The 16,883-nt window shown below is 44.0% G+C and overlaps 1 protein-coding gene across 50 annotated transcripts in view; it reads left to right on the top strand.

The window, feature by feature from the left end:
* Window positions 1-16,883, top strand: part of FNBP1 (formin binding protein 1) — a 96,461-nt gene that overhangs the window by 72,580 nt on the left and 6,998 nt on the right. For 8 of the 50 annotated variants that reach the window (XM_074556387.1, XM_074556368.1, XM_074556364.1 and 5 more), the window contains 9 exons: window positions 1,385-1,471; window positions 4,598-4,612; window positions 4,761-4,796; window positions 8,588-8,697; window positions 10,392-10,524; window positions 11,526-11,647; window positions 11,962-12,101; window positions 12,855-13,013; window positions 15,191-16,472. In XM_074556387.1, the coding sequence (XP_074412488.1) occupies window positions 1,385-1,471; window positions 4,598-4,612; window positions 4,761-4,796; window positions 8,588-8,697; window positions 10,392-10,524; window positions 11,526-11,647; window positions 11,962-12,101; window positions 12,855-13,013; window positions 15,191-15,225 (837 nt within the window). In that variant the 3' untranslated portion in view covers window positions 15,226-16,472. The other 42 variants (XM_074556401.1, XM_074556390.1, XM_074556384.1 and 39 more) reach the window with 16 other exon arrangements.

The following is a 16,883-nucleotide window of genomic DNA, read 5'->3' as shown; positions in this document are numbered from 1 at the left end:
AATTAGCTATGATATGTTCTGTGCCCAGTCTGGTTTTAATTTTGCTTCCAAACCAAAAATCCAATGAATCTTGTTTTCATGGAAGGAAACAGATGCCTGAACAATTCACAACAGATGCAAGGTTAGTGTGGAGGCACCAATACCAGTATCAGTGGTCACTGCCAATATGAAATCCTAGTCTGTTAAAAAAAAAATTTAAATATTTAGGTGCTGACTCTTGTCAGGGTCTATGGTTTTCTAATCACATTTTTGAATTTCCCTCAAAGGTTTTTTCTTCTAACCCCAGCAGCAGAAATGTCCATTATAGAGAATACCATAAAACTGTTAGAGCACTTATTATGGATCAGAGCTAGGAGAAGGGGAAAACTGTCATACATTTTTTGTGTTTTTTCTAATAGCTGCTTTTAAAGACACCATAAAATTAGTGTAGCACTTCAAATCAACTTCATCTCTTTAGGGAAGTTAAAGCCAGAAGAGCACAAAGAAAGAGGAACCCGTTACATAACTTATAATTTCATTTATGCTTGCTCTGCTTTTTCTAATTCCATTTTGAGGACAAAGGAAGCTCAGTATTCTGCTGGTTGGTATTAATTTTGTGTTCTTTAATTTTATTGCTGCAGCAGCAGTAACATCAGCACCATTTTTTAAAAAGTGCAATCCTCCAAACTAACAACATCCAGGGGTAGAACTTACACCTTTGAATGACTCCAAGTGCTGGACTTGGCTTTCCTCCCTCTCCCCAGAGCCTGAGCTGGGAGGATGGTCTGGGAGCTGGGGCAGGCATTGCTGCCAGCATCCAAGTTCCATAAAGCACACGGAGGAAATTTTGTGGTTTCCTTTCTAGTGGAAGTTGTTGACTTCATTACAATGTGATTTTATTTCCATTGCACCCGTTACTGTGTCCCTCCCTGCCCGTCCCCTCTGACACTCTGTGCACTCCTGTCCCTCGACACCCAGCTCTGAATCTGCCCCACTGATCAGTATTTTGTTGTTCTGTGAGCACGCAGAGGCAGCAAGCAAACCACCCCTTCTGCAGCCTGCCCTGCTCCCTGCCCTGGGAACCCTTGTTCCAAAGGCTCTCTGTGCCAACACCGGGACCGGGACTTTTTGGCGGGTGGGGTCATTAAATCCATGATTTGTTCTAGCACTGAGAGAGATGCCTTCTGACCTTGGTATTTAAACAAGCATTTAAAAATACCACGTTTTCTGATCTCTCTGAGCATGCTGATCTCTTAAAATCCACCTGGCTCCCCGGAGGCTCCCACTCTGCCCTTTGAGGGTACTCAAACACCAAGCTGCCTTTTGCTGTAGAAGCAGTGAACGCAGAGGTGCCGCGCTCATCCCCGGTGTAACCAATGTGTGTTTTCTCTTGCTGACTCACCAGCAGACACAGTCTTTGTATATTCACAAAGAACTCATGAAGAGGACTTTAGGGACACCCACGTGTGCCGTTGAGGCTAGGGAATATGTTGTAAGTCTTGAGTATGGTGTGATCAGCCCATACTGTTGCTACACAGTCGCTAACCCCACTTACAACGCCGGCCCCAGTGTGCTGTGGGAATGTGCTTTGGAAAAGAGCCGAGGAAAATTTGGTGGGAGGCAAGTGGCAGCTTACAGTGTGATGTGCAGGAAAGATAATGTCTGCTAGTCCTGGAAATGCTGAAATTGGCACCATTAAAATAGCTGGACCTGTGAAATTCAAAGTGTTGTGAACAGGTTCTGCGCATTTATTTTAAATTGTTTAACGAATGCAGTCTTGAGCATCACGAGCCCTGATGGACAGGAATTCTGTGCCTTGGTTGTGAAGCATTCCCTAGAGCCTTTGGAAGCTTCTGTGAGCTGTCTATAATGATGATAGTTCATGGAATCAAGATATGTGACATCTAAATCTGCTACTTGGACAAAGCAGAGCATGGGGAGATTGTTACAGGGCCACTAAAAAAAAAAAAAAAAAAAAACCACCAAAAAATTACCTCTTGGTTGTATGTATGGAAGTCCAGTGATTTATTTCAACCCTGTTTTCTGTAAGTGAGGTTAGTGGCCGTGACTGTCCAATAACACATGGACCTGCTGGCTTTCATGCTCTCATGTGTTATTGAAGCTTGTGGCTCTTAGACTCTTCATTATTTTCCCTGCAAGACTAAGCTAGGCTTGGTTTAAATTGACAGCTTGGAACACATTTGCTCATTTCAAGGAAATGTAACTTACTTGATCATTCGGGGGGAAAACTCCTTTGTTCTCCCAGGAGCTGAGAGCAAGTTTCTAGCTGTGAAAAGCCAATAGAATGGGCAAAAGTAGTTATGTAGTGTTTAATGCAGATTTATTTTCAATCTGCTTATGTTTGTTTATAGAAACTGAATCACTGTCATGTAAAATTACCAATAAATTTCAGAAACGGAAAACTGTGAACATGACTTATTTCAGCATTTCATTGTTTCCAGCCTATGAACTGCTTTATTTATACTGGTTATAACAATCCCTGATATACTATTTGGAAATGCTATTAATAAGTTCTCTATTTTTGTCATACTTAACAGCAAAAGAATTGGGCATACAGTGTCTGTAATCCCTTTCAAATTTGCTGAATTTGCAGCAAAAGAATAGCCTTGATGCAGATGATTCTCCGCAGTATTTAGTGCCTTTAGAGTGAGTAGTGTTTAGCCACTAGAGCATGTAGCATACATTTGTGCCTTTTTAGAGTGCTTCATAGGTAAATATTTATTCTGCACCATGAGTCTTGTCTGTATCTATGTACAAGAATCTCAATTTGTGCTGATCATGTCTATGCTAAAGTTCACAGGAGTGCTAAAGCAATGATGCAAACACAAGCTGCCTACGCTGAATTTCTTCAGACCATTCTTTCTCCTTCTATGATTGCTCTCTCCAATGGATTGGTTTTGTTTGCTTTATTTTTTTAATGGCCTCTTTAGCTCAGAGGGTGAATTTCTTCATGGCACTGTGATTATTATCATGTGTTTGTTCCCTAATGGACTGGACTGCAGAGGGAAGTGTTACTGCTGCCTTGTCACTGAAGGGTCAGTTCACATGCAGCATTTCATTGTTATTTCAAGATCATTTATTTGCCTTGAATGGCTGGCATGTGTTGCTGTAAAAATCCTGGTAACTAATGGGAATTTTTATTTTGGGAAAAAAAAGTGTATTTCTTAAATCAGCTGCCCATGAGAGGTGTGGAGCCTTTATTTTAAATCCCATCCTATTGAACTGTGTTTTTGCTAGAAATGGAGCATCTGTTTGAGCTCACGTTGCCAGGAGCTGTTGGTAGTGACAGAGAACTTGAATGGAAAGAGGTTCTCAAGTCTGGCAGCACAAATCCTTGCCTGGAGAGAGGCATTTTCCAGCTTTTACCTTCCAGCTGTTGCTAACACGGAGTCTGTGCTTTTATGCACCTCGAGATTGTTGGGTAGCTGGAGCATTTCACAACTGCCCCAAGAGCTGGCAGGCAGCTCAGTGCCCCTTGCTGGAGGAGGAGGAGGAGGCTGGGTGGAGTTTGGATTCTCCTTTTCTATCTGGCTTTAGATGCTGAGCAGCAGCTCCCTTGTGCTTGGCACAGAACTGAGCACTGTCAGTCCCCCTATCTCTTGGAAATCTCTGAGCTGCAGCTGCTCTGTCATTTTGCAGTGATGGAAGAGGCTTTGGGAATTTTGGTGATTGTGTGCCAGGCACAGTTGTTCACCTGGGAGCTCCTGGGGCACCTGCCCAGGGCTGTGTGCAGGTGAGGCAAGGCAGGCTCTGCCCCATGGGCACACTCTGCTTTCAGTCCTGCTTTCCCAGAGTAACTAAAAGATAATATTTGGGCTCTGTCCCAGGAAATGTGGTAACTTCTGAAGAATTAGATCATGTATATCATTTAAGGAGGTTGAATAATGTCTTACCATGCTGTCATAGAACCAGTTTGGTGTCAAGAGAATAGATGGTTTTTTTCCTCCTCCTTGGGCCTGACCTTGTCCGACTAAGGCCAGAGTACGTTTGAGTCTGAGTATTTATTTCTGAATTGTCCAAGAATGTGAAATGGCTTTCTGTGCCTGCCTGGGTAGCACTCTGCAGTCCACAGGGACAGTCCAGGGCTGTTGTCCTTTGGCTGAAGCCAAGAACCAGGCATTCCCTGGAGGTCCATGGTGCTGGGTACTGCTGGAGCTGCTCCTCTCTTCTTTCTGAGGTTTGGCTCAGGGCTGACCCCCCCAGAGCCCTTCCATGGAGTGGCTGATGCATTTCAGCACATTTTTGGTCTCAAGTGACACCCATGCATTTGCCAGCTGTGAGTTTTTCCACCTCAGTGCTGGGATGGGAACTCCCAGTGTTGTTGGTGTAGCTGTTGTCAGTCAGTCCAGGTCTGATCTCACCTGTGCCCAGGTCCTGCACTTCCCATTCCCATTTCTGGCCAGGTCATGGCAGCTGCCCAAGCCCATCTTGTGAACTTTTGCACAGATCTGTTAGTGTGACCCATTTTGCCTTCCAACAGCAAGGGGATTGTGTCATTTTATTGTAACATCAACCTCAAAAAGTTCCTCTTCTACTGATGCATTGTTGTTTTTTCTCTCTCTCCCCCCACCCTGTATCTCTCCAATTTTACATGAAGCTTTCTCTCAAGCTGGTAAGCACATTTACAGCATGCCTGTCCTGTGTTTTAATCACAATTTCCTGTGTGTGTTTAATGTGCACTGTGCCACATGTGACATGCCACTGAAATTAACTGTTAAATTTGTTTCTTCTTTGTGTTTGCTTTTTTTGACATTTATCAGATAAATCTGAATACACAGGTCTGGAGTCTAATAGAGGTGATCAGAATTCAGTCTTCTAATAAGCTGCTAAAAAATTAACTCTAATATATAGTTTAGTTTTCACTTTTATAATCTAGGGCTATGAAAATGTAGAAAAACAGTATTGAGTAATTCTGCTACTGTATAAGTATACATTAAAACATTAAAAGAAGGGGAAAAAATTAAAATAAAGGTGTCTGTGCTTGCTGGACTTTTTTCCAGAGAGCCATGCATGTCTTTCTGTATAAAGTAGCTGCAAAGTTTGCTCTCCATGTCCAGTATTACTGGAAATCTGCATCATTATCACCTACATTTTACAGCCCTATGTAGTTCTTCAGAATAACCAATAATGACATTAATTAAAGTTCTGTAAACCTTAACCTTAACAAGGTTAACTCAATCTGATTTGACTTTGCAAATTGAGAGATATGAGTCTGTGTGAATCCTAAATTCCATCTTGGATGCAGCTGGGAATGTTACCTGAACTATGGTAAGATAAAGATGTTACAGAGCTGGAAAGGGAAGGGGTGAACAGAGCTGGGAAAGCAAATTCCTGAACTCCATGCACAAGGTACTGTTTTGCTTGAGACACTCCACACCTTGCTGTGTCCCACAGCTTGGCCACATTCCTTTGGCCCTGGAGAGCCCCTCAGCAGCAGAATGTGCCTGGTTTGCTGCCCCACCTTGTGCAAACGCACGAGGCACTGAGGGCATCTGGGGACCTCACCTAAGCTGTGTCAGCTTCCAGGTTCTCTTATTCCTCACCAGTTTGTGCCTTTGGGTGCTCTTTCCCTTCCCTGTGAGGGTGGGCAGGCCCTGGCACAGGTGCCCAGAGCAGCTGTGGCTGCCCCTGCATCCCTGGCAGTGCCCAAGGCCAGGTTGGGCAGGGTTTGGAGCCACCTGGGATAATGGAAAGTGTCCCTGCCATGGCAGAGGGGTTGGAACAAGATGAGCTTTAAGATCCCCTCCAACACAAACTGTTCTGGGATTCTACATTTATCTTGTGCTTGGACACATCATTGTGGGCCTCTTCTGCTCATGGCAGCTCATCCAGCTCATCATAGGCCACCAGAGCTGGGCCTGGAGCATCCCTGGCAGTTTTGGGTCCTGCTGCTGCTCTGGTAGCACAGTGACTTTCTTGGGCTCCTTTAACAAGGTTGAAGACCTGTGGTGGGTCTGAGGAATGATGGGAGTGCCTGGAGTATGTGCAAACCTTCTTTTGGATGTTGCCAAGCCACTGTCCTGGGAGTCCACTGCATTTATAGCAGATTTTCACTCATTTTCTTGGTCACAGTGCTAGTGTGCTGTGTAACTGAGTTAAGCCTTTGCATGTAGGAATAAATCCTCCAAAAATGGCTGACATGGCCTTTCCCTGGGAATGCAGAAATTGGAAAGATGTGCAGGGAGGGCTGAGATCCATTTTCCCCTCAGATGAAGAAAAGCAGCTTTTTAAAATCTCCTCTTGGATCCTCACTATGCAAGAGCCAAAACTGGGGCTGAGAATGCTCCTGTTCTCACATGTAGCTTCAGTGCAGAAACTCTGGAAGGCTCTGTTTTCACAGTCCTTCATCTTGGGCAATTTGAATCCTAACTCAATCTCTTTCTGCAAGGACACCTTGTGAGCAGCACACCAGAAATAGCACAGCTTTCCCCTCACCTCACTGCTGCAGCATTTCTAAAAGCGTAGGCAATGTCCACAGCTTGAGAGGTCGCCCAGGTGTGTTTGTGCTTGAGAGCATGAAATGTGCCCAGCATGTGCAAAAACTGCTCTTGACTCTCCTTTTTGGAGCAGGGGCTGCAGGTTCTGATGGGAAATTCCTGAGCAGAGCCTAAAGCTGGAGTGAGATCACCTCCCAGCCTTGGGGGCAGCTCCATCAACTCCTGCCTTGGTCTGAAGCATTGTGAGCCAAGCTGCTGGATTTAGTCCAGCTCAGAACTCTTCAATCAACTTGAAGAATCAAAAATGAGATACCAAAATGATGCTTTCCCAAATTTCACTCTGTTGCATTGCACTAATGTACAGCTGGGGATATTTTCAAGCCTGTCTCTTCTGCTTAGAAATGAGGAGGGTATGTCAGAATGTTATCTGGATTTTCCTGTAAGTGCTTGTTTGTTTACAAAGCTGCCTCCAGATGCTTTGCCTTTAAAAGATGTGTGTGGCTTTAGTGTAGATTATCCATAAAATAGATCTAATCACTCTCATATCTGTTGTGATGTGGGAGTTGCTGTCAAGCAAAATCTAAATGTTAAAGAATAAATTAAAATAGATCTCTCCTCTACCAGGCACATCAAGTAATGTAAGCACTGGTAGGACTCCGTGTGGGGAAAGTTTCAGAATCAGCATAACTTTCTTAGTAATTTGTTTAAAATTTGCTTTCTCATTGTCTCACAAATGGAGTTTTAAGTATTATTGCAGAGCTGATCAAGGCTTCACTAGAAGCACATGCCATCTTTGGCTGACAGTCAGTACAGCAGTTTGCTCAGGCCTGCTCTGTGACTTTGGGATGGAGGAGAAGGGGACCTGTGTGTGGCTGTCCTCCAGCCCTCTGACACTCCAGACTTTGGTTTTGAGCAGCAGCTGCAGGAGAAAGTCAGAGTGTCCCAGCACATTCAGTACAGAGCCAAGGTCTAGTGAGCAGCTTGTCTCTCCTCTAAATCCCTCTCCTCAGAGGGAAATTTGGACTTTTAGCAGACTGATGGCCCAGCCCTGCTCAAGGCTCTCAGTGGTCCATCAGCTCACTGAATTTGGTTACTCAACTTTGTGGTTTTACCCTTCTATCTCCCATATTCCCCCTTAGAAATGGGACAGGGAGTGAGCAAAAGCCAAAATGAGCAAAACCTTCCCAAATTCAAGCTCATGCAAAGGAACCTCACTCCTTTCTGGTGCAACTAATCAGTATTAATGTGTTCAGTATAGCCCACCCAATCTGCCTCCATTGCCTTCTGGCAAGACAAAAATAGGTGTTACTGTGAAGAAAAGAGTGTGGATGTATTTTATGTGTCATCTATCTGCTATATCAAATGGAGGCAATCAAGAGGAGACATAGCAGAAGGCAGAAAAGGGGTTTTCAAGCAGAATCACACAAAGGTAACCACTGTGGTCTTCACTTTTTATTTTTTTTTCCTTTGGTTATAATTTCAAACTGACTGATTCCATGGCTTTGATATAACTTCTGGTTTTTATGTGAGTACAAGTGAGAGAGGAAAAACTGAGAGACTTTGGCGTGGAATGTGGACCCTGGAAAGTAAGCAGCATGTTTTTTAAATTGCAGAGTCCAGTGGGGAATGCCTCTTGTTGTGTAATGCTTGGTGTGTTCAGGAGAGCCCTGACATAAATGAACTGTGTTGGACCAGCAGTCAGTCAGCAGTGCACAGGAAAAGTGCAATTGTGGCATGGGAATAAAAGCCAGGAACTGCTTTTATAGGAATGCTGTTTGTAGCTGAGTGAAAGAAGGCAGGAAGGATCAGCTTTCCATGAGAAGGGAGCTCTGTTAAAAAAAAATTGATGATAAAACTGTAGATAAAAATAATTTCTCATCTTTGCTGTTGAATTCTGGAATTCTCCAGCTGATCTTCCATTAGGCACTGTTAGGGAAGCAGGATGTTCCTGGGATCATTTTGAGGGCATCCAGGTTCTTCACCATTCAGGGACTGATAACACACTACAAACGAGAACAATGCTTCAGACCACTGTGATTTTGCACAGGTTTTTGTGAGCTGCTTTCAAAATGCAATTCCAAAGGATTCTTTCAGACTCTCATTGTTAATTTTTTTCCTTATCCCCCCACCCTCCATTCCACTCTGTGCAGGGAGCAGGCCCAGAAGACTTCAGCAATCTCCCACCTGAGCAAAGAAGGAAGAAGCTTCAGCAGAAGGTCGATGAACTGAACAGGGACATTCAGAAGGAGATGGATTCAAGGTGAGTCAAACCCCTGCAATGAAAAGTGAAATCACACTGAGCAGAGCCCCTGTGTGTGATGGATCTGGGTACATCCCAGCAGGAGAGGCTGTTTTGACATGATGGCATCATCCAAAGCCTGATCTGTAGCTGAGATTTCCTGGAAGCAGGAAGATAATGATTCCTGTGCTTCTGTGAATGCTTTTTCTACAAGGCTGCATGTATCATTCTGGCTGAGAATAAGGCTATTTTAGCTACACAGTTTTAATTGATTCTGGCAGCCTGTATTTGTGCTTTGTGTTTGTTCACATTCTGTAGTTGCATTAAAGATTCAGTGTGTTTTGTTTGTGAGACACAGAACTTTTCTTCCCTGGAGGATTTCAAGACTGGTCTCTTCCTAAATACTGTTTTGCATTTGTACACATGTGCCTACATTTTGTGTCAGCTTGCTTTCAAGAACCTATTTATTTTGCCTACTAACCCAGAATTTCTCCTTTATATTTTCTGTCATGGATAAGAAAAGAAAATTGCACATGGTTGTATGATTTCTTATTGCTTTGGTGTTTTCTTCTGTGGTTAAAAACTTAGGTTTTTCTTTCTGTTCTGTATTGATTCTGAGGTAACCCAACACTAAAATCAGATATGGAATTGCAGCAGAGTGAAGTTTAAATGAAGACAGTTTATGATGGAGAAAAATAGCACCAGCAGTTAAATAAGAGTTAAACAAACAGTAATAATTGTGAGTCATATGTTTGCAACATTGTCCCTTAGGGCTTCAGGCACAGAGCAGTCCCACTTCCTTGCCACCCACTCTTTTTCCCAGTTCCACACACACAAGGCAAAGGCACAGGATTCCAATTGTCAGGAGTTTGGTGGGAAACTCTAAAGCATAAAGAGTGTTAACTTGAGCCCTGGGACTCTCATTAACCTCTCTCCCACCAGCTAATGCCTAGAGAAAATCTGAATAGTTGTGCTAAAACCAGCCACAATTCCATTTTCAGCTCTGAAATGTCCATCAGCAGCTGAGAGGAGCTGCCCTGGGACTCGGCCGGACATGGGATCACATTTTGTAGCCTCAAGTCCATCTGTCTGTCCCTGTGCTGTGGCAAACACAAACCATCTGCAGCCAGCTTCCTTTTAAGCAGTGTGAAACAAATAAATATCTTTCAGATTATTTGGGTTGCTAAAGACAAGCTGCAACAGGCAGGGTGAGAATTTCTTGTTTGCCCTCCGTTTCTGTTATTGATACATCTTTGTTCCACTTTCTCAACTGGAGGTCAGCCCATGATGGATGATAATGATTCAACTGTTTGTCCATGCCCTGAAAACTGGGAAGATATTAGTCTAGGAAGTTGGAGCTGTCATAGATTGCAATGGTTGTGAGATTTATTGTTATTATTTTGCCCAGGGGAGCAAGTAGGTACTGTTGTAGTACATAAAAATCCGTGTCAGGCTAAAAATCAATATCAAACATCTTCCCATGTTGTAGGTAACTCACTGTTTTTTATCTCTGACAATGTAAATTCTCTTCTGGCAAATCATTTTACTGCCCTTTTTCAATGGCTGGTTCTATACAGGGCAAAAACCCCATCTGGGTGTTCTCAGTTCCCTTTGTAACAGCTTAGGTTGAACCTCAGAGTGAAGAACAGACAGTTTACTAAAGGCATTTACCCCCAGCTGCACTAAATGTGTTTGGTTTTTGTTGTGTCCCTCAGAGATGCCTTAACAAAGATGAAAGATGTGTACATCAAGAACCCCCAGATGGGAGATGCAGCGAGTGTGGACCACAGATTGGCAGAGCTGGGGCAGAACATTGAAAAGCTGCGGTTAGAAGTGCAGAAATTCGAGGTATGACAAGAGATATTTCAGTAAAAAGCAGCTCAGCAAATGCTCAGGTCTGAGCAGGACCTTCCTGGCTTTTCCAGATGTGTTGATGCACTTTGGTGTGTGAGGGCAAGGGCTATGTGAGCACTTGCATTAATTGGGGTCTTTGAGCTGATTTGTGTAACACGAACATCTCCTGTGGCAGTCAGCCCACAGTTAAATTTGCCACAGGAAATAAATTGTGCTAAGTGGAGGTGAAGAGAAAATGTGGTGCTCTCTGGACTGCCCAGAGGGCTTCAGATGCTTATTTAATTAATTAAATAGATTGAAGCATCATGTTACAGATGTCTGTGGAAAATCAGAGTGACATAAATGCAAAGCACCATTTAGAGACTAACAGCAAGACAGAAGCCATCAAATGAAATATGTTTTGAGGAATAGTCTGCCATGAACAAGAAGCTGCTTAGTGATATAAAATCTCCAGAACAGAAGGGGAGTGTTTGGAATATACGAAGCCCATTATAATTACATGAGAAGGATTAGACAGCTGAGAAAAGACTTCACTTTCTACATTATGCTTTGAACATAAACAGATACAGCCCATTAATTTCAGATGTGGTTTTACTATCCATTGCTTTCCTCCCTGTTTGAAATCAGTGGCTCTTTCATTTTCCCCAGCTTGTGTTCTTGTGCATTCGGCAGTTGCTGAGTTTCTGGTGTCACTCAGACTGCTCTAAGCAGCCACACATTATTTTTGGTTGTGACTAGAGCAGCATTTTGGTTGTGACTAGAGCAGCATCATCTCCTGCTGGCTGTTACCTGCTTCTCTCTCAGGGTGTTTCCAGGACCCAGTGCCAAAAAATAGTTGCATTTTCAATAAGTATGTTTTTCAGCAAGACAATCCAGAATCTGAACAAGTGACCACTGCCACTCAAAGGAAAACATGAACATGCTTACAAACCAGCCTGTGCTCTGTAGCCTGGTGAACAGGGTGAACACTGTCTGTCTGTCTGTCTGTCTGGCAGGGCTGGCTGGCGGAGGTGGAGGGGCGGCTGCCGGCACGGAGCGAGCAGCCCCGGCGCCAGAGCGGGGTCTACGAGGCACAGAACGCATCGGGAGTGAACAGCTGTGCCCAGGACAGGGAGAGGTACAGTATCTGAACGGGCTGGGGCTCAGCAGAGCCTCTGCAGGCACAGCCGGGGCTCTGCAGCCTCAAATTGCTGCTTTCTGTGATGAGCTGTGTGACAGCCCCCTCGCTCACTGCTGTGAGCCAGTGCGTTTTTACAGCTTTGAATGGTAAAAATGAAGGTTCTCACGTATCTTAGCCAGCTCCAAGCGAGCTCTGGAGTCACTGAGCTGCTCCAGCTGGAGTTGCACCCCTTGCCCCAAGCCTGGAGACGGAGTGGCTCTCTCTGCTGCTGAGGTTGGTTGCTATAGTTGCTGTGTTTTTCCTCTCTTGAGCAGCCCCGATGGCAGTTACACAGAAGAGCAAAGCCAGGAGACTGAGATGAAAGTACCTGCAACAGACTTTGATGATGAGTTTGATGATGAAGAACCACTACCCACCATAGGAACGTGTAAAGCTCTCTATACATTTGAAGGTATCACTCAAACTTTACCCTCATTTCTCTGACTGTGACCGTGTTCACAGGGGTCCCAGGATGAGGGAAGAGATGAGGATCTGACTCAGTGTTTCAGAAGGCTTGGTTTATTATTTTATGATATATATTATATTAAAACTATATTAAAAGAATAGAAGAAAGGATTTCATCAGAAGGCTGGCTAGGAATAGAAAAAGAAGGAATGATAGCAAAGGCTTGTGTCTCAGAGTCCAAGCCAGCTGACTGTGATTGGCCATTAATTAGAAACAACTGCATGAGACCAATCACAGATCCACCTGCTGCATTCCACAGCACCACATAATCATTGTTTACATTTTGTTCCTGAGGCCTCTCAGCTTTTCAGGAGAACACATCCCATGGAAAGGATTTTTCAGAAAATATCATGGCTACACTCTGACTGGGCTTTTTCAAGTTTATATTCCAAGGGCAAGTGGGAAACCTTCATTAAACCTTAAACAGCCAAAGGACAAGTGAGGATCAGGTGTGATTATTTAGAAAGGCACCAAGACAGGGATTTTTCTCCTGTTGCACAGGAACTCTACAAGAGAAAAAACCAAATCTCTGCTGTCAGGGTCACATTTCTGGTTCTTTATGTACACACTGCTGCTTCCTGAATCACAAGCTCCTGTTCTGGCTGCCAGTGATGCATCAAAAGCTGTGTCCACCCATGGTCTGAGTTACTGATTCCTGCTGTGCAGCACAGCCTGAAGTGCCTGTTGCTGTGTGTTTCAGGTCAGAATGAAGGAACAATCTCTGTAGCAGAAGGAGAGATGCTCTATGTCATAGAAGAAGACAAAGGGGACGGGTGGACGCGGATCCGAAGGAACGAAGATGAGGAGGGCTATGTCCCCACGTCCTATGTTGAAGTCTATTTGGACAAAAATGCCAAAGGTGCTATGACCTATATTTAATGCTATTATTATTGTTTTATTTGCTTTCACAGAGATAAACCAAGCCTGAAGCTGCTCTGTGTTGCAGATAGAGCCTTTTAAGAGTCTGTACAATGCCACCAAGTGCATTATTCCATACGTGGACTAATTATGGCTTGTTGTACTGCAAAATGTGCTTTTCTTGCTCAGAGAGGGGTAGTGTGGGGGACTCCTGAAAGCAGAGGGGAAATGCAGCCTTGCCTGGACAGTGTTTGCACAACTGTCACTGCCATTGCACGCCCAGCTTAGTGCAGGAAGCACAAAGCCCTTTGGGATCCTTCAGGCTCTCCTCAGATACCCAGAGGGCATCTCAGACTGTTTGTCCCAAAGTCACTCGGTGGAACTTTATGGAGGGAATATTTAGACTGCTGGTTTGTGTCTGTGTGGGAGCTTTTCAGAGCCTGTTGTGTTCTGGGGACCTTTTGGATTGAAAACTGGTGGTAATTTAGTTTGGTGTGTGTGGAAGGGGAAGGAGAGATCTTACCAAACCCCTTCACACAGCACTCTGTGGTCCCTGATAAATGGGTAAAACATTGAGAAAGCTCCTCTGTTCTTTCCCACCTTGCTACATTTCAGATGTATTTGCTGTTGCAGATGACCAGAACTAATGGTTTAATCTTTTGCTTACTTGACATCAATGGAGACATTCAGAGTTTGGACTCTGTAAGCTGCTGTTTGTTGCTTTTAATTCCTCCCAAATATTTTGTGTAAGGAAGCAGTGCTGCAGGGCAGACCTGGCTGGAGTAAATGCCAGTGCTGAACACCTGGTAACAGGATACACTGAGAAATCAAAATATTTTAGCCCTGTTTCAAATCAGGATGTGAGAATTCCATTGTGTTAAATAATTTGTGTTTATTCAGCCACTTAATCCTTCAGATTATTGTGTTTCCTAGACTTGAGAGTTCTTGATGTGAAAGAGGTGGCCTCATCCAAGTCAAGAGCAAACTGAACCATTTTCTTTGGGGTTTATGGGCAGCAGGAAGAGAGGACTAGGACTGTTCCCATAAACCAGCACTGAAACTTGAGCAGTTCAGAGTTGAGTTGGGTGCAGTGCCTCGTCTGGGCCTTGTTTTATTTTGCCATAATACAGTAGTTTTCTGTTCCTGTTGGCAAATACATGCTCAGTTAAGATGTAAAAAGTTTAGCCCCCTCTGTTGGCTTTTATTAACCTTAGAAAGATGGATCATCCATTCTCCTCTATATCCAGAACAAGGCTGAAGGATTGGAAATATGGAAACACAGACTGGTTTGAATTGGAAGGGACCCCTCTCATTCCAACCCTCTCCATCAGAATAAAAACACAAACTGTGCCAGGGTGAAGGCTGATACAGCTGCAGCCATGTCTGTAGCCACAATGGAGGTTTTTCAGATCATTTAAAGCTTTTCCATTAATTTTGCTGGATTTCAGGAACAAAATCAAACAGATCTGTGAATATCTAATGCATAGGAACAACAATGTTCACCTCTTTTATTTCTCAAGTTTCTGGTTTCAAAGAAAAGCTAAAAGAGAATGCTTCAAAGAATGCAGCATAAAGATTTGGAAGAAATGCTGCTGTGTTTAAAAGGTGAACTTTGTTGAAGCTGCAAACTGATTTTTAAGGTATTGGTGGAAGTGACTTGATTCAGTCAGTGAAATAGAAGCGATGACATTGTAAATACTAAAGCTTTGCAAACTCTAGTAATCCTTTCCTGTTTTTGGAAGGAAGGTTGAGCAGCTGGCACCATGAAAGGCTGGTGGCAGAGGGGTGGGAGCTCAGAGCAGCCCCTGTGGCTGTCCCAGCCAGCAGAGCCATCCCAGCCCTGGCTCAGCCTTTCGTGCCTGGCCAGGCTGTGTCTGTGCCATGGGCAGCTCAGTGCCACTCTCAGTGCTTGTGAGGAGCTGCTTTTCCACTCAGCTGGAGCCTGTGTTGTGAGGGTTGTGCTGCAGAGCTGAGCAGGACAGGTAAGTTGTGTGCTGCAGGTGCCCTCCTGATCACAGTGTGAGAGGAGCCAAGCTGGCTCTGTGCCCTGCCTGCCCCTGTGTGAGGGCTCCTGGTGGCATTAACAGGGATACCTCTGCTCTGAGGGTGTTGGCAAACCCTGTCACAAAAAGAACAGTAATGCCTATCTTGTTTTGCCTTTTTTTTTTTTTTTTCCAGATGTGCACAAACCACTTCAGAAAATCTCTGAGTAGGTTTGCATAGGCCTGTCCACCCTTTATTCTCCTGGTTTGCTGCTACGGTTGTTTTAAGAGCTCTGTTTGAGAAGGTTTTCTTTAGAAGAGATGAATGCACATGTCACATCTCCATCACTGAAAGACTTTGTTAGGTACCAGGCTGGCTCTGAAATGAAGGTGCTGCCCTGACTGTGTCCATTTAGTGCAAACAGCACTGTTGTCCTTCTGAATCGAAGGGAGAGCTGCAGGCTCTGCTCCCCTGGGATTCCTGCAGGAGGCTGCTCTGTGCACACCTGGGTGTAGCATCTTGCAGGGCTTTTCTGTACCTGTCTGGTGTCTGGTGCTGAGAACTCAAACACAGGAACTGGTTGGCCCTTTGAGCTCGAGACTGACCCCCTGTGTCACTGACCATGGTACCTCATCATCTGCTTGGCAACAAAACTCTTTCACTGAGGGATCTTGTGAAATCCTGTGACACAAAAAATCCTGCATGGACTGCCCAGCTCTGTGCAAACCCTGCACTGTGCTGTTCCCTTCCAGCCACACCAGGCTGTTTGTGTGGGTGACATGCAGAAATGGAGGCTGAACTTCTTATAAAACCTATTTTGGAGCTGTGGGCTGATGAGCATTTTGGCTCCTGTTCCTCCTTATCTCTGATGATATCAGTGATTCCTTCTGGGCAGCTCTGGCATTCCCAGTGCTGCAGCTCTGCTCTTTGCTGTAACCATCATGCAGAGCTTTGACTTATGTAAGTAAATAGGTAAAAGTTAACCATGCTGATGCACTTTTTATCTAGGATATATCTGATTATTTAATGCTTGCCAAATTATTTAGGAATTGGTAATTATAAACTGGACTGTGGCTTTTAAAAATCCTTTTGTTAAATACGTGCCCTTAGTTCTCCCAGTATATATAAAAAAATTGTATATAACATAACTTAAAGACTAAAGTTACTTGAATTTGAATTGTTTTTATCCTTTTATATGTGTATAAATATAAATGGTTTTATAGGCTGTTCTTCTGCTTAACCCAGCTGTTTTGGTAACTGCTCAGTCCCTCTGATGTTGATAAGTCTTTTTGGTTACTCAGCTGCCTGCACCTGGACTTGCACAGGAGCTGCTGTTGTGTGTTAAGGTTTGTTCAATCTGGCCAGTGTGGTTGTCTTGTTTCTATTCTTATTTTTTAAAGAATCGTCATCTGTCAGGAATCTCTTTATAGCTTGATGTACCATGGTGTCTTCTTCTAATAAACATTATATTTTCTCATTCCTGTGAGGTTTTGGTTTTTGAGTTTTTTTAATGACAGTAACTAGTAGATGGCAATGATTAGTGGCAAAAAATAGTGGCTCCTAAGGAACAGCAAATAGCCCAGAGCTGCTTCTCATTCTAAGCACAAATGCAATTCTTCTCAAGAAAAATGTTTTATTGTGGCTCTTTGGAAACTTCTTTGTGCTGTCATTTGGAAGGATTTGATGGAAGTGGGTGCAGAGGGGGTGAGAAGGTTCCCCTGGTTTCTCAAATGCAAAGGAAGTTTGGACTCATCCTGTATTCCCTTGGATACAGCAGTTTGGGCCAAATCACGTCCTGGATTGTGGCTTCACTTGGCCAGAGGCAAAACTTGTCCTCAGCCCCCATTCTGTGGGAACAGGCATGGCCAGAGGAGGCTTTGGAGGCTTG

Source organism: Zonotrichia albicollis, chromosome 21, assembly GCF_047830755.1.
Source record: "Zonotrichia albicollis isolate bZonAlb1 chromosome 21, bZonAlb1.hap1, whole genome shotgun sequence".
NCBI classification, from domain to species: domain Eukaryota; kingdom Metazoa; phylum Chordata; class Aves; order Passeriformes; family Passerellidae; genus Zonotrichia; species Zonotrichia albicollis.
The sequence above is the reverse complement of the archived record's forward strand: the minus strand, read 5'-3'. Positions and strand labels throughout refer to the sequence as shown.